Source organism: Pleuronectes platessa, chromosome 22 (assembly GCF_947347685.1).
Source record: "Pleuronectes platessa chromosome 22, fPlePla1.1, whole genome shotgun sequence".
Lineage (NCBI taxonomy): Eukaryota > Metazoa > Chordata > Actinopteri > Pleuronectiformes > Pleuronectidae > Pleuronectes > Pleuronectes platessa.
Genome location: NC_070647.1, coordinates 19,051,770 through 19,065,713, shown reverse-complemented (window position 1 = coordinate 19,065,713; position 13,944 = coordinate 19,051,770). Strand labels below are relative to the sequence as shown.

Here is a 13,944-nt window from a genome sequence, read left to right as displayed (position 1 = left end):
AACATCTTAAACATTGATAAGGTACAATTTAATTTACATTATAACACATAAATACATAAACAATCTGCAGAACAATACATGAAACACAGGGAAAAAAACTTTATATGTATAAAGTTTGGTAACAACAGTTAGTTCAAATAAGAACTGAGAAAATACTTTAATACAAGTATTTGCTATTAACCATTATATGATTCCAATAAACCAAAACCTAACTGTTAATGATCCTATTTAACACACAGCCCATTTATTTCATGTAAAATGTTTTTAACATGTATTTGTATAAAATATTTGATATTTGATATTTGAAGCTGAAACAGCAGCAGTTCTATAATGATCCTGATTTTATTAATAAATTCATTTAATTTAAAACAAAAACACTTAAGCTCAGTGACATTCAATTTCTTTGCAATAATATTACAAACAGTAACAAACGTTTCGCTTGGACGTCATCAAGAGTTTTGCTGGAAAAAATAAATAAATGGAATTATTACTTGATTGTGAGTTCGGGAAAAAATACGAAACAAAGTTTATACAAAGTGTTTCTCACCAGCAGCGCTCGTCCTTTAGTTTCAAACGGCAGCAGAAAGTTTAGCACCGCACAGATGACACAAGTCACAGCAAACGGACTGACTGCCAGCATCACGGACTGAGACATCAACACCTGAACGCACCACATTCAATTGATTATTGTAATAATTATGCTGACATTAGCTGTTAGCGAAATTCTCTTTATCTCAAACATCGACCCACCTGAGCCATAAACGGAGCGATCATTCCTCCAATCCGACTGAACGACGTACAGAAACCCATCCCCAGAGACCGAGCCACCGTCGGATACACCTGAGGAACCAAAACCAACGTGTCCTGAGACCCGATCAACCAAAAACAACCGAGTAAAAAGCAGCAGCAGAGATAGTGTGGACAAACCTCAGCCGTGTAGATGTAAATCACATTAAAGTTCATAGAGACCAGAGAACGCAACAGGAACAGCAGCACTGTGAAGCCAAACCTAGAGACAGAGACAGAGACAGAAGGACAGACTAGACCGTTGTCCTCATAAACCTGGACAGTCAGACTAGATAAGCAGAGAAGAGTGTGAGGTTCTTACATGGTGGTGCAGATGTTGACCATCATGAACAAAATGGCCGACAGCAGCTGCAACACCGTCAGAGTCTTCCTCCGTCCCACCACATTCAGCAGACAGATGTTTAACGGGATCACTAGGGACAGGGTTAGGGTTAGAGAGGCCGTCCTAATGAAACATCCTAGAGATGCCCTGAGCTTCGTCTGAACTCATTCTGACTCACATGCAACCTCTCCCAAGCAGCTGATGAGCAGAGTCTGGTAGTCACTGAATCCAAAGGGGATGCAGTAACACAGTCCGCCCTCCTGGCGGTGTTTGACCTGATGCTCACGGTCAGCGTCCGTCACACACAATAAGTTTTTTTCCAACAGCTCCGAACTGCTCAGCACCGAACCATAGTACGCGAAGGATGCAACAAACCTGACGGAGGAAAGACGAAAGTTCAGAAAGTAAAATCTGATCCTGTATTTATTTAGCTTCGGGAAGTAAAAATACTTTTTGTCTAAAATGCTTATTTCAAAATAAATGTCAACTGTAAGATTCATTTTGAAGCAGAGCTTTCAGAGGTGACATCACAACCATCACTATGTTTACACAGCCAACTCTCCTCAGATCACACAGAGCAGAGCGTGAAACGATCTTTCAACAGCTTCAATGTTTATCTGTTTATCACAAACCGGCAACACTTCCTGTAGCCTGCTGCTTTAGAATAAAAGCACTTCAGAATTTCTGTTGACTGAATCCAATCCTTTCTTTTTAATAGGTTTTTATGGTGCAACAGTTGCAGTAGTGGAACATGCACAGCTTCATACTTTATGGTACTGGTATTTATTTAAGTACACAGTAGTACTTCCATTTAATGGTAACCATGTGTAAAAATAGCTCTGACAGTAGCACCGCAGCCGGTGTGAACTACACGCAGCCGTTCCACGGCCGATCTGCAGCCGCGATGCCCCTGGAGCTACGTCACTCTGATCCGAACTTGAGGAGTGGTATCGTAGCTGGTCTGTGTTTGACTTTAAGCCTAGAAAAATAAGTGTGTGTGACGTGTTGTTCTTCTTTGAGTCACAGAATCAGTTTTATTATTGTAACTCTCCATAACCACTTGACTCTGCCCTTATTTAAAATTGTATTAAAAGTAATTAAATCTGGTAAACTAGTTTTAAATAAACTTCTTCTGTAAAATATATAAATTAAATATCATTACCAAGAATACCACAGCAGTAAAGACGTTCTCCTGAAAGTAGAACTAACCAGAATCCTCCAACTACCTCGTTCTTCCTGAAACACAAACATATATAAGATAGCAATAATAACAACATCTACTAATAACCTGACACACCTTTAATGAGATTTAATAACTAGTAATCCTCTAAACGAACCTCAGCCGCCTCGACAAGCCGCCCTGGAGGAAGTGATACACGGTTCATTTTGGCGATCCACTGCAGAGTTTTAACGGCGGCCTGGACGTTTCCTGCCGACACGTTGTAACGAGCTGATTCTGGTATAAACTGAAACAAATCCATGCAATCAGTTTTTGATCCCATGATTTCAAACATTAACATTTATTTTCATGTGATGGTCAGTTAGTACTTGATCTGGTAGATTTAACTCTATATAAACATGTATATATAAACAGCTGCGGTAAGGAAGACTGACCTTGAAGAGGAAGATCAGGATGATACTCGGAGCCACAGAGATTCTGATCATCCACCTCCAGCCCAGAGTCGGAACCACCGACATCCCCAGGATGATGATGAGCATGGAGCCCGTCATCCAGAAGATCTAACACACACACAGACAGAGAGCATGCTGGGATACGTCCTGACAACAGACACAGGTGTGATGTTTGGTTCAAACTCACGGAGGCCAGAGGCAGCAGGTACGCTCGATACTTCGCTGGAATAAACTCCGTCTTCAACACGAACCTGAAATCACAACCACATTTAAAATATGATTTTAATGGTTCTCACTATTTAATGGTTTGTTAACTACATTTACATTTTTTACATTTCCCCCCCAAATAATGTTTAAATTCACAGAACTTTAATTGAATTTTTTTTAAATGGTCGTTTAAATAAAAGTTGAAATTCGGACATGAAAAATAATCAGTTGTTATGTTAACGTGAATGTTATCATTTTTAAATCAATCAATTAATGAATAAATCAGTTAATTCAAAGAGAAGAACAATGAAGCAAATTAACTTAGTCTTTGATTCTCGTCAACGTCTTAGTAAAACAGTTTAAGAAAAGTTGTGTGTGTGTGTGTGTGTGTGTGTGTGTGTGTGTGTGTGTGTGTGTGTGTGTGTGTGTGTGTGTGTGTGTGTGTGTGTGTGTGTGTGTGTGTGTGTTGATCAGCTAACCCTTGCGACACTCCTGCAACGCCGCAGCCGACCATGCTGCGCAAGAAAATGAACCATCCATACGACGGAGCGAAGGACGTGAGGAGGGAGAAGTAGGCGCTCCACACGAAGCCTCCAAACACCACCTGCACACACACACACACATATACACATGGTGCCAGCAAACATGATGTGAGTGTGAAGATACTGAGACGTGTTTGACCTTCCAGCGTCCGTATCTGTCGGCGGCGTATCCACTGAGAACGCCACAAACCATGAAACCAAGAAACACCATCTGAGAGAAAACACACACGTGTATGTCCAGTACTGGTCGTCACAACAACACGTAGAAATCGGCACAATATCCTCTGATATTCAACCCAATGAAATGAACATTAAAAAAAATGGTAGGGAAGTCTACACACACTCGCATCGATCAAAGAAAAACTCACAGTAGAGACGAGCGCCACCTGCCAGTCGTCCAGACGCCACTCACAACGAATCTCAGGAGAGACGATGGCTAACAGCATGATCTCCATCGCCTCAACAATCTACACACACGCACAGTGAGTTGAGGTGAATAAATCATGTGACATACAACTGATACCTGCTCTCTGACACCACTGAGTGTACGTGTGTATGTGTGTTTGTGTGTGTGTGTCGAATTAGTGACTCACATTTGAGCTCCCCATGATTAGGAAGAGGAGGATGTGGAAACGACCAAAGCCGATGGTTTCAACAGCATCTTCAACCGTGAATGTCGGATCAGCTGCAAGACACACAAATACACACACAGAAGTTCAGGCTCTGACTTGTCAATCAATCAATCAATCAATCAAATTTTATTTGTATAGCCCATATTCACGGTTGTCCAACATGTTGCTGCCACCCTGTGGTAACAGGTGTGATGTGTCGTTTCATGTCATTGTCAGTGATCTGGAGGGATGTTGATCAGATTTATTGATTATTGATCTCACTCACCATCGCTGCAGATCCTGGTACCCTGCTGGTCCTCTGCAGGTTTCTCCTGCAGTTCCACCTCCTGCAGATGGATGGCACTCACCAGCTGAGTCTTCATGTGATCACTCATCCTGAAACAAACATGTTCTCATCATGTGTTCATCACTTTGTAGTTTGAGTGAACTGAGCCTTTAAATTCAGATCCAACATTTTAAGTGAACATTCAAGTTAAAATGTGATGATTGTTATTCTTTATGTCAACAGATAACTCAATATCCACAACACTGTTAAATTATTATTATTAGACAACCTGCACTCATATACTTTTTTTAATTCATCAATACATCTGATTGGCATTTTTTAATGACCCACTGATGGATCAGTGAATGAACATTTTAGTTTCTAATTAATAGAAACTATATGGAGATTAATTAGGTTTTTAGACTCACTATCATTGACTCATTTCAAATTATCATTTTCTTAATCATTATTTTATTTGTTAAATGTATATAATTGTTACTGGTTGTTGATCCGATGATTGTTTTAGTTCTCGTAAATCTCACTTTGAGTAAAGTTCATTAGGGTCATGATTCTGTTAACTTCAACCAAACTCCTTTAAAAACTCTGAAGATTTAACATTAGAAAACTGAGGCTGTGACAGCTTCACATAACTAGATTTTACTGAACCAAAGTGTTGACAGTTCATAATTTTAGAGCCGAATTCATTCTAAAGACTGTTAACAAATATTCCCAATGTGTTTCAATGCGTCTGAAGGTTCTTTTAATCGTCTGACAGAGAAAACGTTAAACATTTCGACATTTGAATGAGGTTTGGTGAAAGTGTTTTTGAGTCAAGGCAGACAACGTGGATAACGTTTGATTTCGGTCACAAACTCTGATGTGTTCAGGTACAAACGTTAATTTAACATTAAATAAAGTTTGAATCCACTTGTGACACACCTCGCCATCTGACCCGTCACATTCACTTCATATCCGCTGAATTTCCCGCCACATATCGATCAGATCGATCATCAGTCACTGACCTTATTTCAGCTTCTTCTGATTCTTCATTGTAAATTAAAAACCCGGAGACACGACCACTGATCAGCTGTTGTTCACCTGCACAGGTGAATCAGGAAGTGAAAACGAGGAAGTGCCATCGTCTTCACCTCCGGCAAGGGGCGGGGCTAGATGGAGGCTCATTCGTGGCTCGACCGGTTCGACTTGATGCGGTGCGAATTAACGTGATGCATGCTGGTCCTAACACAATGCATGCTGGTTAAAACTTTAGTCCCACAACTAAATATTACAGTTTTTCTTCATTGCTTTGGCTCATTTCACGAAACAGAAATGACATTCTCAGAGCTCTAAGTGCAATTGCTAAAATAGCCCATATGGTTCAGCACAAATACATAGATCACCTTCAAAAGGTCATATCTCACCCAAAACAGTTAACTCAAGATTCAAAACCAAATCATTTTCTCATGTAAATAGTCAGTGCCCCCAAAATGAAAAGTTCCTTCTCGATTGCTGTGGCTCATCTCTCAGGAAAAAAAGGACATTCTCAAAGCTTTAAATACATTTGCCAAAATAACATAGATGGTTCAGCAAAACTCCATAGATCAGTTTCAAAAGGTCATATCTCTCCCAAAACAGACCACTCATCAATCAAAACTAAATCCTTTTCTCATACAAATAGTCAGTGCCCCCAAAATGAAAAGTCCCTTTGGCATTGTGTAAACACTACAGGTCAAAATGTTTAGATGTTTTGTCAGTATGGCAGTGGACCATAGAAATATCCCTCATGTGCACATTTCAATCTTGGCTCAGTCCTTGAATGGTCACTGAATGGTTACAGTAGATGTTTTCTTTCCAGAATATTATGTGTAGCAAACAGAAAAAATATTAATTCAAGGTTTCACATAAAATATTTTATTGCACTCATACTGCCATGGAAATTGTTACAGTAATTGCCATACATCGTGCTTACAGTAACAGAAAATGTGTACAGCACAATATACTGTCAAACAATAAGCACATCAAAACTAAAATTTGGCATAATGAGATATGACCTTTTGAAGCTGATCTATGTAGTTGTGCTGAACCATATGGGCTATTTTGCCAATTGCACTTAGAGCTCTGAGTCATTTCTGTTTCGTGAAATGATCCAAAGCAATGGAGACAAACTGTAAACTTACTGTGTGACTGGTGATCAGATGTGTGAAACTCAACCTTCATTACTAAAGTTCTAGTTGCACCTGAAAATTAAGCCGATGATCAAAGATATCCTTATTACAGTATATACCATGATGTTTTTCATGGTATTATGTGCCTGTATGATTTTGACAGTAGAGTGAACTATTGTGCAGGTGATGATGTAAACAATGAAATTATACAAACATGTTCTGCAGAGAACGACCACCTGACTGAGAAGCGACAGTCAGTTTTCACCAGCAATATATATTCAATTGGTAATTGAGCTAACTGAAGGAAGTTGTACCTAACCGTTTGCAAAGGTGTGCTAAAATATTTGAAATGTGTGCAAGCTGTTGGAAATTGTTCTTGTCATTGCACGGATCTGCTAATACAATTGCAATTTGATTAAAGGAATGAGATATTCCAATCTGTGGTGAACAAGTGGTTTGGAGGTTTGCACGTGTTGTTTTGAGAATCTCATTTCTGTTTCGTTAAATGAGCCAAAGCAATGGAGAAAAACTGTAAAGTCAATCATCACAACTAAAACTACAACTAAATGTAAATATTCAGCTGTTTTATTCTCATGATCCACAACTGAATCCTCACTTTGATCTAATCCGTCATCTTTAGACATATGTATTCTATAAACCTATCATCACAACTAAATATAAATACTAATACTTATATAAATATCACAACTTATAACAAAAATAACTTTGTAAGGTTTTCTCCACGTACATTCATCACAGTATGTATTCTTTCAAAAAATTTTAATTAAATAAATGTGTTGTTTATTTCTGAGTAACTGATGATTAAATCTGTATGAACTGAAAACATCTTTTCTCAGGACGTGTTGTTCGGTGCCAAGCAGGAAACTTTATTATAAATAATAAGAATAATAAACAGCAGAGTTGTAGAATCTGTATTTAGGATTCTCCTTTCCTAACTCCTTACTGCTTCTCCTTCCCTCTTCCCTTCTTTGACCTTGTGATGTTTCCCATTGGCGTACAGAATGAGTGGTGAGGAAAGGAGATGATTTAGAGGTTTGTGACCTATGACCTGAACTAAGTTTCAGCGTCTGTTTCAAACTAGAATCATCGTCCTGTGGTTGTTCACTTTCAGTCAGACATTTCATTTACTGACTCATTAGGAGGTGAAGCATCAGAAAAACCTCAAGAATAGTTTTATTCACAAATTGATTAAATACAACAAAGTTCAACGACTAGAAATTGATTAGGAACCTTCCGCACGTCACAGTGACATCATCATCTTCATCAACCATCGAATCCTCTTGATTTCACACCATCAGATGCTGATTGGTTCCTGTTGGTTGTTTTGTCGTTTGACCACAAAAACTTTCTGTCCAGAAACCGTCACCGTGTAAACGAAGTCGTCCAGAATCACTTGAGGACAGAAAACCAAAAGGTGAGTCATGTGACAGCGCCCTCTGCAGGTAAACACTGTGTGAGTCATGTTACCTGACATGCGTTTGAAGGGCGGATCAGCTGATCCAGGTAACCTGAACCGACTCGCTGTTCGAACCATCTCCATCATCACACATGCCGTGTGCTCGTCGTTCTCCAGCTCACCTGCAGACTGACACCAGGGGTCAGAGGTCAGGTATCCTCAGGTAATTTATTAAAGTGGCAACTAGTCATTCCGTCAAATATTTTTTGATTAAATCGATTATTAATCACATTAAAAGACAAAAGCTACATTTGACAATTTCCAGCTGTTTATTGTAAAATGATGATTCTATGTGTATTATAGACATCTGCAATTTATGATCATTTATGATGATAATCCCAGATTCAGATGGCTACAATTTAACCATCTTTAACAGTCTTAAATTCAAAATACCTTAAATGATCATATTTAAGAACATTGTAGATATATTGCTGGGTAAAAGAAAATTTAATAATTATCGCAACATATATCGATAATGATTGATGTGAATTTTTTTTTATAGATATAGATCATAATGTCACTAACACATTATAAAAACACCTGCTAACACAATGTCTCTCAGCATCTGTCACTCGGTGTAACGCTAAGTGTAACGCAGTAACGCAGTAACAGTACTCACAGCCAGTACTCCGTCCTCGCTGATCACGAGGTACCCCAGTTGATCCGGGATCCTCTCCAGACCTGCGGTCAGAGCTGCGGTGGTCTGAGGGGGAGAGATACAAGCTAACAGCTATCATGCTAACAAGCTAACAGCTAACATGTAAGCTTAACAGTTGAATAATTTCATAAAGATGACAAGTATAAAAACACCCACCATCTTCTTCTTCCGCTTCCGTATTCCTCGTGATCCTGTCACGTGACTGACTGACTCGTCCTTCTTCTTCTTCTTCTTCTTCTTCTTCTTCATCTCCTCGATTATATCGGTGCATTACTGCCACCAGCTGGTGTGGAGTTTGGATCAGTCTTGTATCATCTATTAAGTATAAAAACTTCTCTCAGTTATATTGTTATATATGTTTTTCTAAGATAATCAAATCGTTTTTATAACACTTGTTCTTTGAGTTGTCTTCCTGCCATTGTTTCTTTGTCCTTTCCTTCTGTTTGAAGAGGCTCTTAGTCTTTACTGAAGCTGGCGATCACATCATTGCATTTGATTTATTTCTTAAAATTGTTATTACTATTATTATTCACAGCCTCCTTTGTAAGTTTTTATTTTATTAGATTTCCCTTTACACCATCACCGGTATCTATAAAGAACTATACTATCAGGCCCCTCATATGAATTATATATTAGGTTTGCTGTATTTCATCAAAATGTCTGCTGTCTAATGTTCTGTACAGTGACTAATAATGAACTTGAATCTGAACGAATGATTGCTCTTAATGGTCGTGTGGGTTCAGGGCTTTTCAGATGTACAGTGTATATTTTGAGTTCTTATTATTGTTGTGTTTTTTGTGTGACCACTAGGGGGCGCGGAGCTGTGTGAGCTCAGCGGAAGTTGCAGTCAGCTGACCGTCACATGACACTAGGGCTCTGTGAAGAAGCGGAAGTGTTTTTCTCTGGCTTTCTGTAAAACGTTCATCTCTGATCGTGATGGCGGGTCGCGGCAAACTGATAGCAGTGATCGGAGACGAGGACACGTGCACGGGCTTCCTGCTCGGTGGCGTCGGTGAACTAAACAAAAACCGGAAACCGAATTTCCTGGTAGTGGAGAAGGACACGAGCATCACCGAGATCGAGGAGACGTTCAAGTAAGAATCGAACCAACGCTCGTCACCTTCACACGTTGACTCTTCTCTAACTGTAAATAAGTTAATATAATAACACATATATATAATAACAGCTGCTGTCAACTCGGTTTATAGATCATCCAGAAAAAACAAGAACATGTTCAAAGACAGCCCCCTGACCCGATTTGAATGTGCTAACTAACCAACCAACCATTGTTCTCTCTCTCTCTCTCTCCCCCCTTCCTGTCTGTCTGTCTGTCTCTCTCTCTCCCCCCCCCCTTTCTGTCTGTCTGTCTGTCTGTCTGTCTGTCTGTCTCTCTCTCTCTCTCCCCCCCCCTTTCTGTCTGTCTGTCTGTCTCTCTCTCTCTCTCTCTCCCCCCCCCCTTTCTGTCTATCTCTCTGTCTCTCCCCTCTCTCTCTGTATGTCTGTCTGTCTGTCTCTCTCCCCCCCCCCCTTCCTGTCTGTCTGTCTGTCTGTCTGTCTCTCTCTCCCCCCCCTTTCTGTCTGTCTGTCTGTCTCTCTCTCTCTCTCTCTCTCTCCCCCCCTTTCTGTCTATCTCTCTGTCTCTCCCCTCTCTCTCTGTATGTCTGTCTGTCTGTCTGTCTCTCTCTCTCTCTCTCTCTCTGTCTGTCTCTCCCCTCTGTCTGTCTGTCTGTCTCTCTCTCTCTCCCCTCTGTCTGTCTCTCTCTCTCTCTCTCTCTCTCTCTCTCTATCTGTCTGTCTCTCCCCTCTGTCTGTCTGTCTCTCTCTCTCTCTCTCTCTCCCCTCTGTCGGGCTCTCCCCTCTGTCTGTCTCTCTTTCTGTCTGTCCGTCTCTCTCTCTCTGTCTCTCTCCTTTCTCTCTCTCTCTCTCTCTCTGTCTCTCTCTCTGTCTCTCCCCTCTCTCTCTCTCTCTCTCTGTCTGTCTGTCTCGCTCTCTCTCTCTCTATATCTGTCTCTCCCCTCTGTCTGTCTGTCTCTCTCTCTCTCTCTCTCCTCTGTCGGGCTCTCCCCTCTGTCTGTCTCTCTTTCTGTCTGTCCGTCTCTCTCTCTCTGTCTCTCTCCTTTCTGTCTCTCTCTCTGTCTCTCTCTGTCTCTCTCTCTGTCTCTCCCCTCTCTCTCTCTCTCTCTCTCTCTCTGTCTCTCTCTCTGTCTCTCCCCTCTCTCTCTCTCTCTCTCTGTCTGTCTGTCTCGCTCTCTCTCTCTCTCTATCTGTCTCTCCCCTCTGTCTGTCTGTCTCTCTCTCTCTCTCTCTCCTCTGTCGGGCTCTCCCCTCTGTCTGTCTCTCTTTCTGTCTGTCCGTCTCTCTCTCTCTGTCTCTCTCCTTTCTGTCTCTCTCTCTCTCTCTGTCTCTCTCTGTCTCTCTCTCTGTCTCTCCCCTCTCTCTCTCTCTCTCTCTCTCTCTGTCTCTCCCCTCTCTCTCTCTCTCTCTCTGTCCCCTCTGTCGGGCTCTCCCCTCTCTCTCTCTCTACAGGAGTTTCTTGGCCCGTAACGATATCGGCATCATCCTGATCAACCAGTTCATAGCTGAGATGATCCGTCATGCCATCGACGGCCACGTGCAGTCGATTCCTGCCGTGTTGGAGATTCCGTCCAAAGAGCATCCGTACGACGCGTCCAAGGATTCTATCCTGCGTCGCGCCAAGGGCATGTTCTCTGCTGACGACTTTCGATAAACAAGCAGAGACACACACACACACACACACACACACACACACAGACGCAGAGTGTGATGAATAGAAATGTCCCTGATGTGTTGTTTCCATGAGGATGGATGTTGATATGCAGTCCTTCGTATTATTGTTTCAGGAAGTGGACGATGTTTCAGTTTCATGTGACTCCTGTTGATGTTGTTTCTTCTGGAAAAATTGATGTAAACGTAGAAAATAAAAGTGGCTTGTGAAGTTTTTCAGTTGTTTATCTTTTACGTTTTGTAGTTTTCAAACGTAAAGATGACAAGTTTATTAATTATAACTGAAATGTAATTATTTTGTGTCAATGGGTTTAAAGTATTTGAACTAAGTATATATATATATATTAAAATATAACATGACATCACTCTCTGTAAATCTGTGCTTGTACAACAGAACAAAATAAATATGATCTTAATTGAGTTTGAGTGAAGCTGTTTCCGTGAATTTAAACTGATCAGAGGTCAGGGCCTCTGACATCAGCTGATGTCATCGGTTAATATTAAAATGACACTGAGGCTCCTCATCATTCATGATGACAGAGAGAAGGTCGGCTGAACGCTGGCTGAAGGTCGGCTGAACGCTGGCTGAAGGTCGGCTGAAGGTCGGCTGACGCTGGTGTGTAAACAGGTTCATTATAAATTCAGTTTCTCTGGACCAGTCCCCTTCATTCTGAATGAGAAGCTGCTCTCGCTCGCTCGCTCTCTCTCTCTCTGTTGTACATCAGAGATGAAGTCTGTTGCTGTGGTTGTCATGATGATGATGATGATGTTGTCCTCTGCTGCTCCTGTTCATCCCTCACTCAACAACAGCAGGTAAATGTGAACTGAAGTAATTCAGCCTGTTTTGTTGTGTTTGTGTTGTTGTGACGTGATGTCGTCACTTTGTTAACGATGATTTCCTTTTTTAATGTTGAAACCTGCTTGAATAATTTTTTCTTCATCCACAGTCTCGAGCTTCATCCCCTCAACGCAACGTTAATGACCGGCGTTGGGTCAGTTCGTCTTTATTCAAACACTCTTCTTAAATTATAATGTATAATATATACTTAATATATTTATAATGATTATTACTATTATTATTTCATCTTTTAATCAGATTCATTCAAATCTCTTCTGTTTTACAACAGGTACGGAACCAGCAGGTACGATTTTCTCTCATAATCTAATGAAAAATACTTTGGTTCTACAGGTGCAGAGATCAAAGGAACTTTCTTTGTCTTCTGTAAACTTCCCCGACGAGTTTATATAATCAGAGTCAAACAATTCTCCATAAAACAAACAATAAAACAGGTGATATTTATATTAGATTTATATGATATACCTGATAGTATCTATTATATTTGAATATATAAAATGGAATCTAGTATAAAAAAAGTATATGATATATCAAATGATTTTTTATATAATTTATCAGATGATATTCATGATATTCAAAATATCAGATGATAATTATGATGTATAAGATGTTTCAGATGATAATTTCTTCAAGTGCAAGTTTATCTGTATTTGTTGGTGTTTTAGGTCCATACGACATTTCCACTAATATTTATGAACAATTATCTTTTAATATAGATTGATGTGTTCCTCCTCTCTCTCTCTCCATCCAATGTGTTTATCTGCTGGCAACCAAAGCGTGCTCAAACGCGATTGGTCAAACTAGAAATAGAAACCAGAAGCTTCTACTCCGTTGTGGACAGATTCAGTTTATTCGTATATAATCTGTTTATAGAGATTAAAATTTATAAACAATGTTCTATCGATACTAAGTGATTTTATCCTCGTTTTTACCTTCATTAGATTCCTTCGCTGTTCCCTACCGACGTGTCTCACCATCAACCTCGTCTCCAGCCTGCAGACTGGGGACGAGGCAGCAGGTGGCGCCGCCAGCGACCCATTTGGAATTGGAAAGAAATGACAGGAAGTGGCCGATTATCACAGGATCCTCATAAGTTCTGATCATAAATGATTCCTCATCTTTGTGCTAGTTCTCACCACTCTCATTGTTCACATTCATCATTCTCTTTCTTCTCTTTCATCGTGAGAGGAAGCTGATATTTAATTTGTTAAAAAAGTGAAAACACAATATACAGCTTCAGTCTTGTCCATAACAGCAGCAGGAGAGGCTCATGGGAACTTTAGTTTTTAGACCATATTCAGGAGATTAAGGAAAAATGTGAAAAGTTTAATTTCAGAAACCCATTCAAGGACAAAACTGCGAAAACTTTTTTGGTGATTTTGTTTATACAATTTTTATCAATCGTCCATGTTGAAACTTGGAATCCCACGGATTAATAAAATGTTTTTTAACAACATGTTTTTTGTATTTTATCAATTTCATTCTGATGACTTCAAATCTGCCTCCTGATGCAAGATTCTTTGATTGTCTCGAATGACAATCATTTTTTTTCCCAGGAATTAATTCTGACTTTTGATTATCGTTGAATCTGAAGAAAATACAATTTTAAACAAATGGTTTCTCGGCATTCCATTTA

The 13,944-nt window shown here is 40.0% G+C and overlaps 4 protein-coding genes across 5 annotated transcripts; 2 read left to right on the top strand and 2 right to left on the bottom strand.

The window, feature by feature from the left end:
• Positions 1 to 6: 6 nt before the first annotated feature.
• Positions 7 to 5,585, bottom strand: svopl (SVOP-like). Of its 2 annotated transcripts, XM_053414874.1 has the most exons (16): positions 5,430 to 5,585; positions 4,408 to 4,517; positions 4,104 to 4,195; positions 3,879 to 3,977; positions 3,650 to 3,721; positions 3,448 to 3,572; positions 2,949 to 3,012; positions 2,744 to 2,869; positions 2,467 to 2,595; positions 2,292 to 2,365; positions 1,308 to 1,504; positions 1,109 to 1,220; positions 928 to 1,009; positions 751 to 840; positions 548 to 661; positions 7 to 461 (listed from the first exon to the last, which is right to left on the bottom strand). In XM_053414874.1, exons 2-16 carry the CDS (start codon positions 4,514 to 4,516, stop codon positions 450 to 452), a joined length of 1,497 nt encoding a protein of 498 aa, XP_053270849.1. In that variant the 5' UTR covers position 4,517; positions 5,430 to 5,585; the 3' UTR covers positions 7 to 449. The 2 variants fall into 2 exon arrangements, with proteins under 2 accessions (XP_053270849.1, XP_053270850.1); XM_053414875.1 differs by lacking the exon at positions 3,650 to 3,721.
• Positions 5,586 to 7,748: 2,163 nt separating this feature from the next.
• Positions 7,749 to 8,964, bottom strand: lamtor4 (late endosomal/lysosomal adaptor, MAPK and MTOR activator 4). Its single transcript, XM_053415044.1, has 4 exons — positions 8,864 to 8,964; positions 8,669 to 8,752; positions 8,061 to 8,178; positions 7,749 to 7,985 (listed from the first exon to the last, which is right to left on the bottom strand). The coding sequence occupies exons 1-4, from the start codon at positions 8,954 to 8,956 to the stop codon at positions 7,888 to 7,890; spliced, it is 393 nt and encodes a 130-aa protein (XP_053271019.1). The 5' UTR covers positions 8,957 to 8,964; the 3' UTR covers positions 7,749 to 7,887.
• A 587-nt stretch (positions 8,965 to 9,551) lies between these two features.
• atp6v1f (ATPase H+ transporting V1 subunit F) lies at positions 9,552 to 11,872 on the top strand. The gene is made up of 2 exons (XM_053415045.1): positions 9,552 to 9,801; positions 11,234 to 11,872. The coding sequence occupies exons 1-2, from the start codon at positions 9,644 to 9,646 to the stop codon at positions 11,433 to 11,435; spliced, it is 360 nt and encodes a 119-aa protein (XP_053271020.1). The 5' UTR covers positions 9,552 to 9,643; the 3' UTR covers positions 11,436 to 11,872.
• A 160-nt stretch (positions 11,873 to 12,032) lies between these two features.
• zgc:193726 (uncharacterized protein LOC561161 homolog) lies at positions 12,033 to 13,764 on the top strand. Its single transcript, XM_053415046.1, has 4 exons — positions 12,033 to 12,265; positions 12,400 to 12,444; positions 12,580 to 12,594; positions 13,250 to 13,764. The coding sequence occupies exons 1-4, from the start codon at positions 12,180 to 12,182 to the stop codon at positions 13,365 to 13,367; spliced, it is 264 nt and encodes an 87-aa protein (XP_053271021.1). The 5' UTR covers positions 12,033 to 12,179; the 3' UTR covers positions 13,368 to 13,764.
• Positions 13,765 to 13,944: the final 180 nt, after the last annotated feature.